Raw genomic sequence first — 17,519 nt, forward strand, 5'->3', positions numbered from 1 at the left:
AGCTCACCGTTCCTCTATCAGTCTATCCTCTAGGCCCAAATAATGATTAAACTATGCTCCTTTTGTTTTTATTCTGTTGATTAAAATTAATTTTCCCTTTTCCGCATGCTAAACTCAAGGTATCTTAGTTAAGACATCGCTTCCCTTCTCAAATTTGGCAGCTCTTTTGGGTATAAATTGCTGATTGAAATGGTAAAATGCTCCCTCCTCAAATAAATAAAATTAGTCTTCAGAGCTTGTATGACTAAGATCAACTTTCCACATATTTATGCCATGAACAGTCTTGTCATCAAATACGTGCCTGAGACACCAGTGTAAAATTATTTTGAGAGATTTTATCATCATGTGTAGTGTCACGGCAAGGACTAAAAAAAAACCTTTACTTTCCAATCTACTGGGCATAATTCCCTAATCCAACCATTAAAATGCTTTCTCTTGATAGAAAGTAAATTCCTCTATGTGCCCCAATCACACCTTTTAAGATATTTTTGCAAGGAAAAGCTTAGATTTTTTACGCACCATACTGAGATGATTTTAAGATGTTTATAGTCTTCTTTAGTGCTCTGAAATAAACAATCAGTAGCACCAGGAAACTACTAACTCACTGACTCATTTCAACGACATGTGTGGCTTTGCCTCCTATATGAGGTATTAGCCATCATGATAAAAAAATTACCTTCTTTCATCAACACTCCTACATCCAATTCTCTCAATGAGTATAAACGTTTCCTAACTGTATAATTTTACCTGTTTTTAATCTTCAAGTTACTGGTCTTTCACTCGAAGTAAAGCCATAACTTTCAGAGTTGAAAATAATTCTTCAGCTTTTAGCGTGAATTTGTAGGCTTTTGTCAAGGCTCATTGTTTTCCTAACTGTCAATAATAAATGGACAGTCAGCACATGTCTTCAACACTCAACATGATTTATTAACAGTACTGAAAGGAATAATTACCTTAAATTGCTTAAAATAATTTCAGCATCAGAATCTTTATTTTGATCAACATGTTTTGTGGCAGCAATTCCTTTTCTAAGAAAATGTTGCAAACGGCTCAATTTTTCGGTGTTTGTTCAAGCGTGAAATATACAACTTCGTCGAGACAAACTGTCGCACTTCTCCATGGGAAATCCGTACTGTACAGTACCGACTTTAATTTGAACGTGTAAGAAGGCTTTGCAAACGACATTGAACAGGATTTGGCAGAAAAAAAATCTTTATTAAAGTTAGCATGTAAGTGCAGAAACGTAAACACGGTAATGTGACGGTGTTTACACAAACTTGCATGTTTCACGCTCCAACAAATACGTGGAAAGCCGAATACTGTAAACAAAAATACTCCCTGTAGCACGCTTCGAATTTTGAAACTTTATACTCGTTTACGTTTCCGAAAAGCTTCTCACGCATTTCTTGGCTGCTTAATTGCCTAGCATGAAATGTTCATCATAGCATCACAGCGACTTTTACCTCAGTTGGACGATCAGTAAGCGTAATATTTTGCTATGAAATTCTAGTTCTTCGGTGAAAAATCGCTGATAAGTGCGCTTAAAGTTCCGGCTTCCGCCGGCAGCTGGCTGTTATTTTGAACCTTGCTTTCATTAAAGTACATTCATCTATTTTATTCTAAATTATCTGTTGCCCAAATAACTTATTAAGTGTAAATTTCTTTAGTAAGGAAACTCTCTCATATGCTTTTGGCTGACAAAGGGACAGCCATCTCAAAAGGAGAAGGATTTGCTAACTATTCATCCATTCAAACTTTCCATGGTGCATTCACGAAAAATTCTTCAATTGGTAGTATTTGGGAGGCACAGGTTTGAATGAAGTCAAAACCTACATATTTTTGCCTTCCTTTTCTGTAATTGCTTAAATTGCAGTTTACCGGAGAGCATCACTGTTGAAACATTGGTTCCATTGAGATATCCATTTGGTTCAAGATATGCTTAACGGCAATGGAAACATTTTAACAGTTGAGACATTCCAAAGTAAATTTCAAATGAAAACAAACTACTTCAGTTCTTTTAATTGATAGCAGTAACTCCATCGAATTTGAAAAGGAAACCCAGATGAATATAAAATATTTAGGTATATACCCAACTACTACTACTACCATCGTGGGAAATAAGCTAAATTTAACATTGTACTCATACCTTACAAGTTTTTATGTTTTCCAAAGTAATTCGCCCTTGTCTCCTCATTAAACCGACATTATCTTGTAATTGCCGCCTCACTTACAGGTTCCCCAAGGTTGTTCATTTGAACAGGGAAGAGAGGACACTGGGAACAAGATTGAGCATTAGGACTAGGAGCTTTCTCACGCATCATACCTACTTACGCTGCCCGTATATCATTTTATTTTAGGAACAGTCTTAGTTTTCAAAATTCTCGCGAAATACTCTGTTCTCACCACGTCCGCAAGAGTATCACAATCAGAAGTTTGACTGTCTTCACTAGAAGAACGTTTCTCGTAATCGCGTGTGACAGAGCGTCGTTACACAATAATTTCATTTGCTACGATTAGCCAGCACACTGCAACCTCTGGTTAGGTTCTCAAATGAAGAAAAAATACGGGCAAAGGAAGTCTCCAAGGGTTTATATGGGATGTGAGAGCTTCTGTTGATATGAGAGCTCCTGTTGATATGTTCCTGGGTGGACATTAATACTCTAGTATGGTTGTATATGTTATTGAATAGACTATAATGATCGGTATCACATGTAAAAATCTTAATCCAATGAAAAGGTAAAGCAAGTGAAAGTTTTCCTTCCTTCTGCTGATCCGAGTTTTTTACGGCCCTGGAGTCATCCCGATTGATTTTCAGTCAGCGGTTGAGCAGTAGGCCTAGATTGGTCTTTATGGGAAATTTAAGGGTGTGTTCCTTTACGAGGTTCCGGATTAGGATTTGTGATCCAAGATCACACAGATCACGTTGCATAAAAGTCATCACCAGATCAGTAACCATGACAGCAGGCGCGAAATTGTAGAGTGCGTAAGCGGAATTATGCGCTAAATTTAAAAACGGAAACGAGATGGCCGTCGTGGATAGAACAGCTGTTGTTTCGTTAATAAAGGAACTTTCCGATGATTCAACACTACAAGAAGTGAGAAGTTGTTAAGATGAAGAATTACTATTGCTTTTGTGTGTTTTTTTTATAAGGGAGAGGTAGAGCCATGTCCACATTGAGAATTACTTCGAACGTATTAAACTAATCTACATTGTTTCAGATTTTTAAAGTCATTTTCGGATGTCAAGAACTACAGTCAGCTGTATGGAACGCCTGTTAGCTACTTGCCTAGGTCTGCCTCATGGGCAAAGGAGTGGTGGGAGATCTGCTACTGACTTACAGAAGCAAGTATTGATTACGATACGGATACTTGGGAACCCTGAATGCCTGCGATCAGTGGCCGCTCGATTTAACATTACAAAATTGATTTTATTTCGTGTTTATCGCAGAATTTGTGGAGCGATTGCCAACAATCTTTCCGGTCAATGTATGAAGAACCTACTTGTTTGAGATTGAGCGCCGCTGGGCAAAATGATTAACATCGGATCCTTCGCTCAAAGGAACACGTTGGATCAATGATCCAATGATCCGTCTTTAGATCACGCAGATCAGTGATCCGATGAATCCTTGTCCAGAGTGGGTTTGATAGATCACTGATCTGAAAATGGATTTGCTCGAAAGGAACGCCACAGATCAGAAAACGCGATCCGGATTCTCCCAAAGGAACGCACCCTAAGTACTTTGGTCTTAAGTGGGTACTCAAAAAACTGAAAACATCTTATTGTAAAACAAGAATCTATGCTATGAATATCAAAGTTACTTCTCCATTGATACCTACTTATAATTTCTGAAAAAAGTTTTTTATCACATAAACTGCGGTGTTATACAGGGATTTCCGGCCTTGAGGAAAGCCGTAACAACACACGTGGAAAAATTTCGTATTTTTTTCACGTGTGTTGATATAGCCAATCAGCTACTGACACTTCACTCGCCTTTGGCGCCACTCGGACAATTTGATGAATGATCGGCAAGGCCTTCCCGGTTTTCAATATTAGGTAGTTTGTCGGAACGTTCTCGGATTGTGGCGGCTAAAATACTGAGAAATTCCGTATCGCTGACAGACAGTGAGGTTCAAACTTTTCTAGAAGGGGAAGAAGACCAATATACTAAAAGAAAAAACCGAAAGTTACGTATTCAGTGGCTCTGATGTTAGCATTTCTCGGCTGAGAATGAAAATCGACAACTGGAAGTTTTTCCATCGGCCGATTTTGGCCGTTTACCTGAAAGAAGTCTTCTGTCGACTTTACGACCATTGTTGTTTTTTGCAATCATGGTTCAGTACATTTTTCTATCTTAAGAGTTAGAGCCAACACACTCTACGATTGTTATTCGGGGATTTGCGATTCATTTATTTTCATTGAAAATAGTCGGCTTTTCTTCCCAGTAAGAGGGCTTTTGTGTTTATATGATAAACAAAATAATACATGGTTCCTTGTAGATATGGAATTTCTCTTCTTGTGTTCAACTTGACATCTCACTCGTGAGCTATCGAGTGAAACACTCGAAGAGAAATTCCATATCTACGCGCGCCAATGTATTATTCTCTATTTATTCAACCGAAGGAAGGACATATCTAACAAGGTGTTACCTTTGAAACTCAGTACCAATAGATTAGGTTTGAATAGGCAGAGAAAATGGGCAGAATTCGGTGTAAAATTTACTTCAAACAGTAATACTCCTACATGAATGGATGTTTTATCATAACAATTGCCATTAGCAAAGGTATTTCCAGACAGTTCATGGCGAACAATTTATTACATCATGGCCGCCGCGCATGCGAATCGCGTCACTTTGTGGACTTAGATTGTATTTCGGTGCGTTTGAAATTACAGAGAAAACAGTGAAAACTGGACTTACTGTAGTCAAAACCTTCCTTTCATAGCCTATGAATAAAACTTTTGTCGGGTTGCCAAATCCAATTTAAATGAAGAATATTTCCTTTTGCCTTTGAGCAATATTGTTTACAAAGAGTTGATGAATCGACGGTTCCCAACGCTTTTGAAATTTCCTCCTGTTCCTGAAAAATCCCCCATACTTCTTCTCTAATTCCCCTTAAATTTGTCTAAACGTGCTACCTTAAAACGTTCCACATAAGTTCTCTGTGCTCATGTTTGATGTCCTTAAATCTGAATCTCTTGTTCGAAAGCCATAGTCGATTTCTATAATGAAAACGGCCCATTAAAACTAGAATTAACGGTTCCTAGCGTCCCCGGAAAAAGAGTTAATATTTTCTTCTCAAACTAGACGAGTTCATCCAGGTGTCACTTTCATGCGCTCCACGCTCGCTCAAACACCCTTCGTGCAATCATGCTCACTGCCCTTGCGAACTGAATTCCCAGTTTTCTGGGAATTCCTAGGAATTCCTAGGAATTCCTAGGAATTCTAAAAAATTCCCAACTATGCAAATGACCCTTGCAAACCAAATTCCCAGTTTTCTGGGAATTTCTGGGAATTCCTAGGAATTCCTAAAAATTCCTAGGAATTCCTAGGAATTCCTAGGAATTCCTAGGAATTCCTAGGAATTCTCAAAAATTCCCAACTATGCAAATTAACTCTGATTTAAAAAGCTTGGAATTACTGGGAATTTCTGGGAAAGGAAGACTCCAGTTTTGTGAGGACTTGGAATCCCTAGGAATTCTCAGCTTTACAAACTACCTATAATTTAAGAAGTATGGAACTCTTGGGAATTTCTGGGAATTGAATTTGAGGCAATTTTAATACCCTGAGGTCCACATAAATTCTAAGAAATTCTCAATACCTTGAATGTGAAGGTTTTGAGAAAAAGAGTAATTTCAGAGGCTTAAAACTTTGGCTCAATAAAAGGTATGCTATACAAAACTTACCAAGAGATATACATACATGTACATGTTTATAACTTAAAGATCATGAAATTTATTACTCAAACTAAGTTTTAGTAAATCTTTACATTAATATGGATTTTCTCATGAACCAGCTGTCAGTTATGTTAAATGGAAATTGCCAACTTCCACAATAATTAACAATAATTACATTGTCATCTTACTTCCCTAACCTACATTACTGGTTGCCTTTGTTAGAAAACCTTGGAACAGTCAAGCTCAGTTGCCTCAAACGCTGTCAGAGACTTTTTGTTGACAATACTTTTAGTAGAAATTTCATGCCTTAGACAAACAAATTCAACACCTAATTAATCTTTCTTTTTTCATGATTGTTGTTGCTGCTTTTTTTTTCAGTTTTTTGCTCTATTTTCATGACTAATTGCTGTAATTTGTTTTGCTGTTTTTATTCTTACAAAACATTTTTGTAAGAGTTCCAATACTTGTGGATCATCCACACACTTTGCAAACATTTGGCATGCAGACAAGACAGAGGTAGTCAATGTTCCCTTAGAGGAAAAACACCTTTTATATGACGTCTTCAATTTACTTTATTTGAAACTCTGATCTGAAAATATTTGTCAACCAGACTTGTTAGTAGTGAGAAGTACCAACCAAGTTTCCTTTCATAACTTAATTTCTTAAATGTCCCAATCACTGGATCTCCCAAAAAAATATTACATCTTTTTATTTTTGGTGCAAATTACAAGTCCTTCTTTATATAAAAATGAAAAGTGATAGTCACACTTCAATAATAACAGCTCTTAAGTTTACTTGTTGTTCTTCTCTGTCTGTCAGCTATCAACAAGATTGTTTTATACTTCGGGCAGTGCATAACTATTTGTGGACCAGAGTTCCAACGCACCTCTGTAATCGCATATAGCTACTCCTGTCTCTTGTACAAATGTTTCTCCTTTGTAAGACGCACTCTACTCTGTTGTCAATACTGCTTTAAGTTCAGTGGAAACGACTGACTGAGGAATCGAGATGGCGGTGTTGGAACGTGTTGCTGAACGCTTGCTACGGTCAAGCTTTGTAGATTTAGGTACTGGTACACTGGGATCATCTATGTATCCCTTATACTTCCGAATATGGTATCCTTCTTTTATAAATATGAGGGTAAAAGACGATTTGTAGTCGCATTCAAAACTGTGATTGGCTTGTGTTATTTCTCACCTTGGCCATTAACACAACTCAAGTGAGTTTCGAGTCTTTGTTTCCTCGACAACTTTCGGCCACAAATCGTGCATTTGTAATACAATCGATTCTTTTCGATTCTTTCTACATAGAGTGAGCTCACATCTTTATTTATATCACCAAGCTATCCATCTTCTAGAAGCAGAGAACCGGTTGGAGAAGTCAGAATAAAGTTGGGCGCTTCTCTTAACACTGCAATCGGCAAGCCAGCGGATTCACTTTGCTAGCCAATGACAAGTCCTAAAAGATCCACGTGATCATGCCCGTGATCGGAAACAAAGAAGACTCCTTACAACTACTAGTTTCAGTAGTGTTCTTAGCTGCGAGGATCTTCTAATTTCATCTTTCCACCGCAGTGCAAATATGTGAATTTTCATATATCTAAATCTTCATTCACTCGGATGTTTATTTGTACCCAATTCATTGACCAGCTCCCAGTTGGCTTGTTAGCTCAATTGGTAGAGCGCTGCACCGGTATCGCAGAGGTCATGGGTTCAAATCCCGTACGGGCCTGAAATTTTTTTCAGGTCCTACTTACAACTACTAGTTTCAGTAGTGTTCTTAGCTGCGAGGATCTTCTAATTTCATCTTTCCACCGCAGTGCAAATATGTGAATTTTCATATATCTAAATCTTCATTCACTCGGATGTTTATTTGTACCCAATTCATTGACCAGCTCCCAGTTGGCTTGTTAGCTCAATTGGTAGAGCGCTGCACCGGTATCGCAGAGGTCATGGGTTCAAATCCCGTACGGGCCTGAAATTTTTTTCAGGTCCTACTTACAACTACTAGTTTCAGTAGTGTTCTTAGCTGCGAGGATCTTCTAATTTCATCTTTCCACCGCAGTGCAAATATGTGAATTTTCATATATCTAAATCTTCATTCACTCGGATGTTTATTTGTACCCAATTCATTGACCAGCTCCCAGTTGGCTTGTTAGCTCAATTGGTAGAGCGCTGCACCGGTATCGCAGAGGTCATGGGTTCAAATCCCGTACGGGCCTGAAATTTTTTTCAGGTCCTACTTACAACTACTAGTTTCAGTAGTGTTCTTAGCTGCGAGGATCTTCTAATTTCATCTTTCCACCGCAGTGCAAATATGTGAATTTTCATATATCTAAATCTTCATTCACTCGGATGTTTATTTGTACCCAATTCATTGACCAGCTCCCAGTTGGCTTGTTAGCTCAATTGGTAGAGCGCTGCACCGGTATCGCAGAGGTCATGGGTTCAAATCCCGTACGGGCCTGAAATTTTTTTCAGGTCCTACTTACAACTACTAGTTTCAGTAGTGTTCTTAGCTGCGAGGATCTTCTAATTTCATCTTTCCACCGCAGTGCAAATATGTGAATTTTCATATATCTAAATCTTCATTCACTCGGATGTTTATTTGTACCCAATTCATTGACCAGCTCCCAGTTGGCTTGTTAGCTCAATTGGTAGAGCGCTGCACCGGTATCGCAGAGGTCATGGGTTCAAATCCCGTACGGGCCTGAAATTTTTTTCAGGTCCTACTTACAACTACTAGTTTCAGTAGTGTTCTTAGCTGCGAGGATCTTCTAATTTCATCTTTCCACCGCAGTGCAAATATGTGAATTTTCATATATCTAAATCTTCATTCACTCGGATGTTTATTTGTACCCAATTCATTGACCAGCTCCCAGTTGGCTTGTTAGCTCAATTGGTAGAGCGCTGCACCGGTATCGCAGAGGTCATGGGTTCAAATCCCGTACGGGCCTGAAATTTTTTTCAGGTCCTACTTACAACTACTAGTTTCAGTAGTGTTCTTAGCTGCGAGGATCTTCTAATTTCATCTTTCCACCGCAGTGCAAATATGTGAATTTTCATATATCTAAATCTTCATTCACTCGGATGTTTATTTGTACCCAATTCATTTACCAGCTCCCAGTTGGCTTGTTAGCTCAATTGGTAGAGCGCTGCACCGGTATCGCAGAGGTCATGGGTTCAAATCCCGTACGGGCCTGAAATTTTTTTCAGGTCCTACTTACAACTACTAGTTTCAGTAGTGTTCTTAGCTGCGAGGATCTTCTAATTTCATCTTTCCACCGCAGTGCAAATATGTGAATTTTCATATATCTAAATCTTCATTCACTCGGATGTTTATTTGTACCCAATTCATTTACCAGCTCCCAGTTGGCTTGTTAGCTCAATTGGTAGAGCGCTGCACCGGTATCGCAGAGGTCATGGGTTCAAATCCCGTACGGGCCTGAAATTTTTTTTCAGGTCCTACTTACAACTACTAGTTTCAGTAGTGTTCTTAGCTGCGAGGATCTTCTAATTTCATCTTTCCACCGCAGTGCAAATATGTGAATTTTCATATATCTAAATCTTCAAAGAAGACTCCATTTGGCGCTCATCTTTGAATGTACTTTGTATCGGTTGATCGCTTTTCTCAACTGTTTTGCTTAATATAACATTTCTAAAGATAGCTTTTATTGTGGTTCAATGGGAAAACGAGAATAGCGTGAGTGTTGTAAAAGAAAAGAAAGTCGTTGGCGCCGTGGAGTGAAAAGAAGGGACAACGGTTGACATATTGACTGGTACAAACAAGGGTCGAGTGGCCATCTGTAAAGCTACGATTTTGAAAGTTTGTGGTGAGTAAAAACTGCGATATTCGTTACGTGATCAAAATCTTATAAAAGAATAGATGTAGCGGGTTGAATTAAGCTTACATAACGCTCGGCGCAACTGAAACTAGAATAATTCTGAGAATCGAATCGGTCACTTGCATGCCGCAGTTTCTTAAGCTTATGCTTTACAATGAAATAAACCTATCAGTAAGGTTTCAAGATTCCTCTAGTCACGTTTGGGAACATTCAAGATTCATAATAGGAACTGTTATTAAACAAACCTTAGTACATAAAGAAGCCCTCCTTGGTAAAAACAAAATAATGTATTCAGCCCTTTTTTAGTAAAATCCATGAGAGAGATGTACTAACTCCAATATAAAAGTCACTCAATATAACAGAGATTTCTCAATTTGAGAATCCAATGAATGCCCTTTTCCTCATAGCCATCTTAAAAGCCTGGTCTGAGCTTTAAATATACATATTTTAATATATTATTTTTTTTCAAATTCAGATGTCAAGGAATCCAGATACAAAATGGTCAAGGTTCTTGTTGACAACCTCATTCAAGGCCAACTCATTGTGAGCCCAGGAAAAAAAAATACAAACAGTACAAACAGCAGCTAAGTTTGCAGTTTAGGATAACTTCATTCTAATTTATTGTTACAGTTACAACAAGATTTTAATCAAAAAATCAATTTTATTTGTCTGTAATTAGCCCCTTCACTCCCAAGAGTGCTTGGTTTTCAAATATAACTTAAGATATTGTATTTTATGGAAAAGAATCAACAGATTTTATTCACAATTTGTGTCAAACCAAATTTAATGATTGATTAGAACTATTTTATATGAATAGCTGTAATTGAGGATTAATCCGTATGAAGTTTTCAAGAAAAGAAAAATAAATCAAATTCAATCCTAATATTACCACACATTGATGTTAATTAATCAAAAATATTTTACATGTAAGCCTTAATTAAGCTTCTAAATAAATTTCATTGAATACTTGAATTTTAGCTGGGTTTTTTTTAATTTAAAGTATTTATTTTATATCATTAGCCTCAAATTTTTCCTTAAAATTCCCAGTAATTCTTAAACATTCCTAAAAATTCCCAAAAATTCCCAGAAATTCCCAGAAATTCCTAGGAATTTTTTAGATTTACAGCTTTTCAGGGAAAGTCATTGGTTCTCTGAGTTGGAATTCCTAGGAATTCCTAGGAATTCCAAGTCCTGTTGGCTATAAACTTGGAATTTCTGGGAATTTCTGGGAATTTCTAGGAATTTCTAGGTTTTTAGAACCAGAGTTGTTATGGTTGGGAATTCCTAGGAATTCCTAGGAATTCCCAGTCCGAATTTACCGTGAAAATTCACACCTTTATTCCTAGGAATTCCTAGGAAAATCCTAGGAATTCCAAAAGCCATTTCGCAAGGGTGACTCCAGCCTTACTTCGTCCACCATTTTGAAAATTTCCCTTCTAGCTAGGTAGCCTCTCCTCCTGTTTTCCGAGTTGGAATACAATACATTTTCCCGGGTTTTTTAAAAAAAATGTCGGACGACAGAGAGAACTGTCAGCATGAATATGCAAAAGTAGTTGAGTTCAGTAAACCGGAGCTTATACCCCGTTCACACCAAAGCTTAAACATGTTTAAAATTTGTTTGATAAACAGATTTAATAATGATATGCAGCTAAATTTTTGGAGACGAAACCAATTTTCGCCCTGGAAATACCCTATCCATTGTAAAAAGAATAGCATAGAATTATCACTAAGGACCCTCTGAGAAAACCTCACAAGTTTTCCCTGGCCTACAGCTTGTGTTAGATTACGATGCCCTGTTGAAAGGAACAATTAGGGACCATGCATTGCGGTAATTATAAATTCATTCTCTGCATGCTAGGTTTAAATGGAGCAACAGCTAACTATGCATGTGCATGGTGTAAAATCCAAAAGGATGATAGATGGAAAACAGATCAGCATTTTAGTTATTTCAATTCAAAGCCACTTTCAAGGTATTTACAAGAATTGAAAGAAATGTCCGAAAAATCAAAGAATGATTATGGCTGCTGTAAGGAACCCCTTCTGGACATTGAATTGGATCATATAATTGTTGATGAACTTCACCTGCTTTTAAGAATAACTGATAAGTGTTACCTGCCAATTTAATAACAGAAGTTAATGATTGGGATATTTAGGAGAGTATTGAAAACCTGATCAACAAACAGGCACACCTAAATAAGTAATAAGTTCATTCACAGTAGAAGGTCTTGTGGAGTGTCTTTTGATGTCTGGGAAAGAAAAATGCAGATGGCAAAGAAAGTTCTGTTCACGAATGGATAAGTCTCATAAGAAATGATAAGAAAATAATGCTGTATCACCTTCCAGAGAAAATGAATGATATCTTGAGGCCTGAAACTGCTGAAAAGATCATAAAAATATGGGTGTACTTCGCAGCCCTGTAAAAAATCTCAGAAACTGGCAACCGAATACCAGCCCCACAGAGTTTTGGTTGAAAGCAAAACAATAGGTGAGTGATTTCATTTCTCTCAAAGGATTATAGGAAGGTTACAAGTGAAAGAGAGTTACCCAATACCTTCATATTATGGTTTCCCATATATCCCATGGCTTTTCCAAATGTACCAAGTAGTAAAAACATTTACAGAGCAAGGAGTTGAAAGGAACATTGATGTTCAGGGTCCACCGTTTTCTGGAAATTCAACAAGTGGGACTCTATTGGAGATGTTCTTCATCAAGAGTCATGTTAATGGCACTTAAGAAAAAGGGAATGGGAGCCCAGATCCTATCAGAAACAAACTAGAGTACTGGGAAGAGGACATATTCCGAAAAAGAAAAAACTGTACCGCCTGAAATTACTACACCTTTATCTAATCTGCAAAGTGGTTAAAGTACTGTTGCATCTCAAACTCACTCTGCTGTGCCTTTGAGCTCAACTGACTTTACAAAAATGACAGTTCCTCAGCTTGAGGAAGAATTAAAGGAAAGAGGAAGCAAAGGCATCCTTAGAAAACAAACATTAGCTTGTAAGATTATTGAAGAGCATTACTGACAAAGAAAACCAGTCAACCTCTATTTAAAAAGAAATGACATTGTCATTAGATGCAGATTGTAAAAGTGGCATAGCATATAGCATTTGGCCTGCTGCAAGTGTAATAGCTGTACCTGTTGTAATAATGGCCTGTTAATACCCTGATAGGTGCAGATAAACTCAACAGGTTTCTTTAATCTACACCAGCGCCATGTTACAGTACCATGATTCTTTTCGCACCGATAAATCCATGTAACAGTAACAAAATGTCTAAACACTACACCTGTCCCACTTTATAAGATAGTCAATCTGAAAAATCAAAATTATTCATTTTACTGCAAAACTCAAACGTTCTTTAAATCTTAATCTTACATCAGATAGACTTATCAACAATAAAATCAAGGGAAATTCATGTGTTCTTCATAGTGGTTAATGAGCTGGGATGCACTGCTCAGTTCCTCCTGACAAATCCAGCAAGTAAATGTTTCATTGTAATCTGAGGAATATGGCTCCTGTCCAGAGTGCAATTTTTCATGCCTTTGAAGTGTTCTCTTCTGAGTAAACCACTTGTCACAAGATTTGCACTGGTATGGCTTCTCTCCAGTGTGGGATCTTTCATGTCTATGTAGATTTCCTTTATGACTAAACCACTTGTCACAGCTTTTACACTGGTATGGCTTCTCTCCGGTGTGGGATCTTTCATGTACTGTTAGATCACCCTTTTGTGCAAACCCTTTGTCACAAGTTTTGCACTGGTATGGCCTCTCTCCAGTGTGGGATCTTTCATGTCTATGTAGATTTCTTTTATCACTAAACCACTTTTCACAGCTTTTACACTGGTATGGCTTCTCTCCAGTGTGAGATATTTCATGTAATGTTAGATCACCCTTTTGTGCAAACCCTTTATCACAAGTTTTGCACTGGTATGGCCTCTCTCCGGTGTGGGATCTTTCGTGTACTGTTAGATGACTTTTTTGTGCAAACCACTTGTCACAAGTTTTGCACTGGTATGGCTTCCCTCGAGTGTGGAATCTTTCATGTACTGTTAGATCACCCTTTCGTGCAAAGCACTTGTCACAAGTTTTGCACTGGTATGGCTTCTCTCCAGTGTGGGATCTCATATGTGCTTTTAGAGTTTCTTTTCGTGTAAACCACTTATCACATGTCTTACACTGGTATGGCTTCTCTCCAGTGTGGATTCTTTCATGTCTATGTAGATTTATTTTATCACTAAACCACTTCTCACAGCTTTTACACTGGTATGGCTTCTCTCCAGTGTGGGATCTTTCATGTCTATGTATATTTCTTTTATCACTAAACCACTTGTCACAGCTTTTACACTGGTATGGCTTCTCTCCAGTGTGGGATCTTTCATGTACTCTTAGATCACCCTTTTGTGCAAACCCTTTATCACAAGTTTTGCACTGGTATGGCCTCTCTCCGGTGTGGGATCTTTCGTGTACTGTTAGATGACTTTTTTGTGCAAACCACTTGTCACAAGTTTTGCACTGGTATGGCCTCTCTCCAGTGTGGGATCTTTCATGTCTATGTAGATGACCCTTTTGTGCAAACCCTTTGTCACAAGTTTTGCACTGGTATGGCTTCTCTCCAGTGTGGGATCTTTCATGTCTATGTAGATGTCCTTTATGACTAAACCACTTGTCACAGCTTTTACACTGGTATGGCTTCTCTCCAGTGTGGGATCTTTCATGTAATGTTAGATCACCCTTTTGTGCAAACCCTTTGTCACAAGTTTTGCACTGGTATGGCCTCTCTCCAGTGTGGGATCTTTCGTGAACTGTTAGATAACTTTTTTGTGCAAAGCACTTGTCACAAGTTTTGCACTGGTATGGCTTCTCTCCAGTGTGGGATCTCATATGTGCTTTTAGAGTTTCTTTTCGTGTAAACCACTTATCACATGTCTTACACTGGTATGGCTTCTCTCCAGTGTGGGATCTTTCATGTCTATGTAGATTTCTTTTATCACTAAACCACTTGTTACAGCTTTTACACTGGTATGGCCTCTCTCCAGTGTGGGATCTTTCATGTCTATGTAGATCACCCTTTTGTGCAAACCCTTTGTCACAAGTTTTGCACTGATATGGCTTTTTCCCAGAAGTGGACATTTTTTTTTTTGCCATGCAAAGTGTTCTAAAATGTAAGCAAACAAAAAAGAGATTTACTCAACCAGATGCACATATTTGACAGGGTTTCAGAAGCAATGTCTTAAGTTTGAATAAACAAAGAAATTGGATGGTGAGTTGGGTAAAATATGATTCAAACACTGTAGTACTCTTCCAGGAAAGGAAGTTCTACTATAACAATTGCCACGAACAAAGGGATTCACAGACAGTGCAATTTCTGGCAAAAGCCCTGAAAGAAAAACCTTCACATGAGTAAGGACCTACAAAGAGAAGTGAATTTCCAACAAGTCCCTTTACATAGCCTCACACAACCAGTTCACACAATCTACATGTTGTCCTTGTGATGTTAAACTTTAATCTATACTTGTCACTGTCTCAAGTGGAGAACCCAAAGTACAAAAACTGGACAAAACAAATTTCTACTGGATACTACAAAAGAGATTCCCAATAGACTTTCATAGAGAGAATCCGGTTAAAAGGTAAGACAATGATAAAAATCACAAAAAAAGGAGTTTAACACCTCATGCAGCTACTGATATAGCACAATTTGTATAAAGTATCGAAAAGAATTCAAGATTGTCTAATGATACTAGAAGGTAGTGTTGCACAAGATTTGTATCTGGTGCAGAAAGCCAACTGCACCCCACATATTTACAAGTACCCTGTTCCACAAGAGAAAGATGATTCAAGAAAATACTGATTACTTGACACTCACCCAATAATTGAATGGCAACAATAATATTAACAATATTAAACATAATAATGTTAACAACAGTAATAGTTGCCATAATTTATATCTGCTAGCTCAAAAAGCTCACCATTCCTCTATCAGTCTATCCTCTAGGCCCAAATAATGATTAAACTATGCTCCTTTTGTTTTTATTCTGTTGATTAAAATTAATTTTCCCTTTTCCGCATGCTAAACTCAAGGTATCTTAGTTAAGACATCGCTTCCCTTCTCAAATTTGGCAGCTCTTTTGGGTATAAATTGCTGATTGAAATGGTAAAATGCTCCCTCCTCAAATAAATAAAATTAGTCTTCAGAGCTTGTATGACTAAGATCAACTTTCCACATATTTATGCCATGAACAGTCTTGTCATCAAATACGTGCCTGAGACACCAGTGTAAAATTATTTTGAGAGATTTTATCATCATGTGTAGTGTCACGGCAAGGACTAAAAAAAAACCTTTACTTTCCAATCTACTGGGCATAATTCCCTAATCCAAGCATTAAACACTTTCTCTTGATAGAAAGTAAATTCCTCTATGTGCCCCAATCACACCTTTTAAGATATTTCTGCAAGGAAAAGCTTAGATTTTTTACGCACCATACTGAGATGATTTTAATATGTTTATCGTCTTCTTTAGTGCTCTGAAATAACCAATCAGTAGCACCAGGAAACTACTAACTCACTGACTCGTTTCAACGACATGTGTGGCTTCGCCTCCTATATGAGGTATTAGCCATAAAAAATAAAAAAAAATTACCTTCTTTCATCAACACTCCTACATCCAATCCTCTCAATGAGTATAAACGTTTCCTAACTGTATGATTTTACCTGCTTTTAATCTTCAAGTTATTGGTCTTTCACTCGAAGTAAAACCATAACTTTCAGGGTTGAAAATAATTCTTCAGCTTTTAGCGTGAATTTATAGGCTTTTGTCAAGGCTCATTGTTTTCCTAACTGTCAATAATAAATGAGCAGTCAGCACATGTCTTCAACACTCAACATGATTTATTAACAGTACTGAAAGGAATAATTACCTTAAATTGCTTAAAATAATTTCAGCATCAGAATCTTTATTTTGATCAACATGTTTTGTGGCAGCAATTCCTTTTCTAAGAAAACGTTGCAAACGGCTCAATTTTTCGGTGTTTGTTCAAGCGTGAAATATACAACTTCGTCGAGACAAACTGTCGCACTTCTCCATGGGAAATCCGTACTGTACAGTACCGACTTTAATTTGAACGTGTAAGAAGGCTTTGCAAACGACATTGAACAGGATTTGGCAGAAAATAAATCTTTATTAAAGTTAGCATGTAAGTGCAGAAACGTAAACACGGTAATGTGACGGTGTTTACACAAACTTGCATGTTTCACGCTCCAACAAATACATGGAAAGCCGAATACTGTAAACAAAAATACTCCCTGTAGCACGCTTCGAATTTCGAAACTTTATACTCGTTTACGTTTCCGAAAAGCTTCTCACGCATTTCTTGGCTGCTTAATTGCCTAGCATGAAATGTTCATCATAGCATCACAGCGACTTCTACCTCAGTTGGACGATCAGTAAGCGTAATATTTTGCTATGAAATTCTAGTTCTTCGGTGAAAAATCGCTGATAAGTGCGCTTAAAGTTCCGGCTCTCGTCGGCAGCTGGCTGTTATTTTGAACCTTGCTTTCATTAAAGTACATTCATCTATTTTATTCTAAATTATCTGTTGCCCAAATAACTTATTAAGTGTAAATTTCTTTAGGAAGGAAACTCTCTCATATGCTTTTGGCTGACAAAGGGACAGCCATCTCAAAAGGAGAAGGATTTGCTAACTATTCATCCATTCAAACTTTCCATGGTGCATTCACGAAAAATTCTTCAGTTGGTAGTATTTGGGAGGCACAGGTTTGAACTGA

General features: G+C 37.6%; 1 protein-coding gene across 1 annotated transcript; it reads right to left on the bottom strand.

Moving 5' to 3' along the window:
• Nucleotides 1-13,139: 13,139 nt before the first annotated feature.
• On the bottom strand, nt 13,140-14,867 carry LOC136283669 (zinc finger protein 420-like). Its single transcript, XM_066172867.1, has one exon. It carries the CDS (start codon nt 14,865-14,867, stop codon nt 13,140-13,142), a length of 1,728 nt encoding a protein of 575 aa, XP_066028964.1.
• Nucleotides 14,868-17,519: the final 2,652 nt, after the last annotated feature.

This window comes from Pocillopora verrucosa, chromosome 10, assembly GCF_036669915.1.
Source record: "Pocillopora verrucosa isolate sample1 chromosome 10, ASM3666991v2, whole genome shotgun sequence".
NCBI classification, from domain to species: domain Eukaryota; kingdom Metazoa; phylum Cnidaria; class Anthozoa; order Scleractinia; family Pocilloporidae; genus Pocillopora; species Pocillopora verrucosa.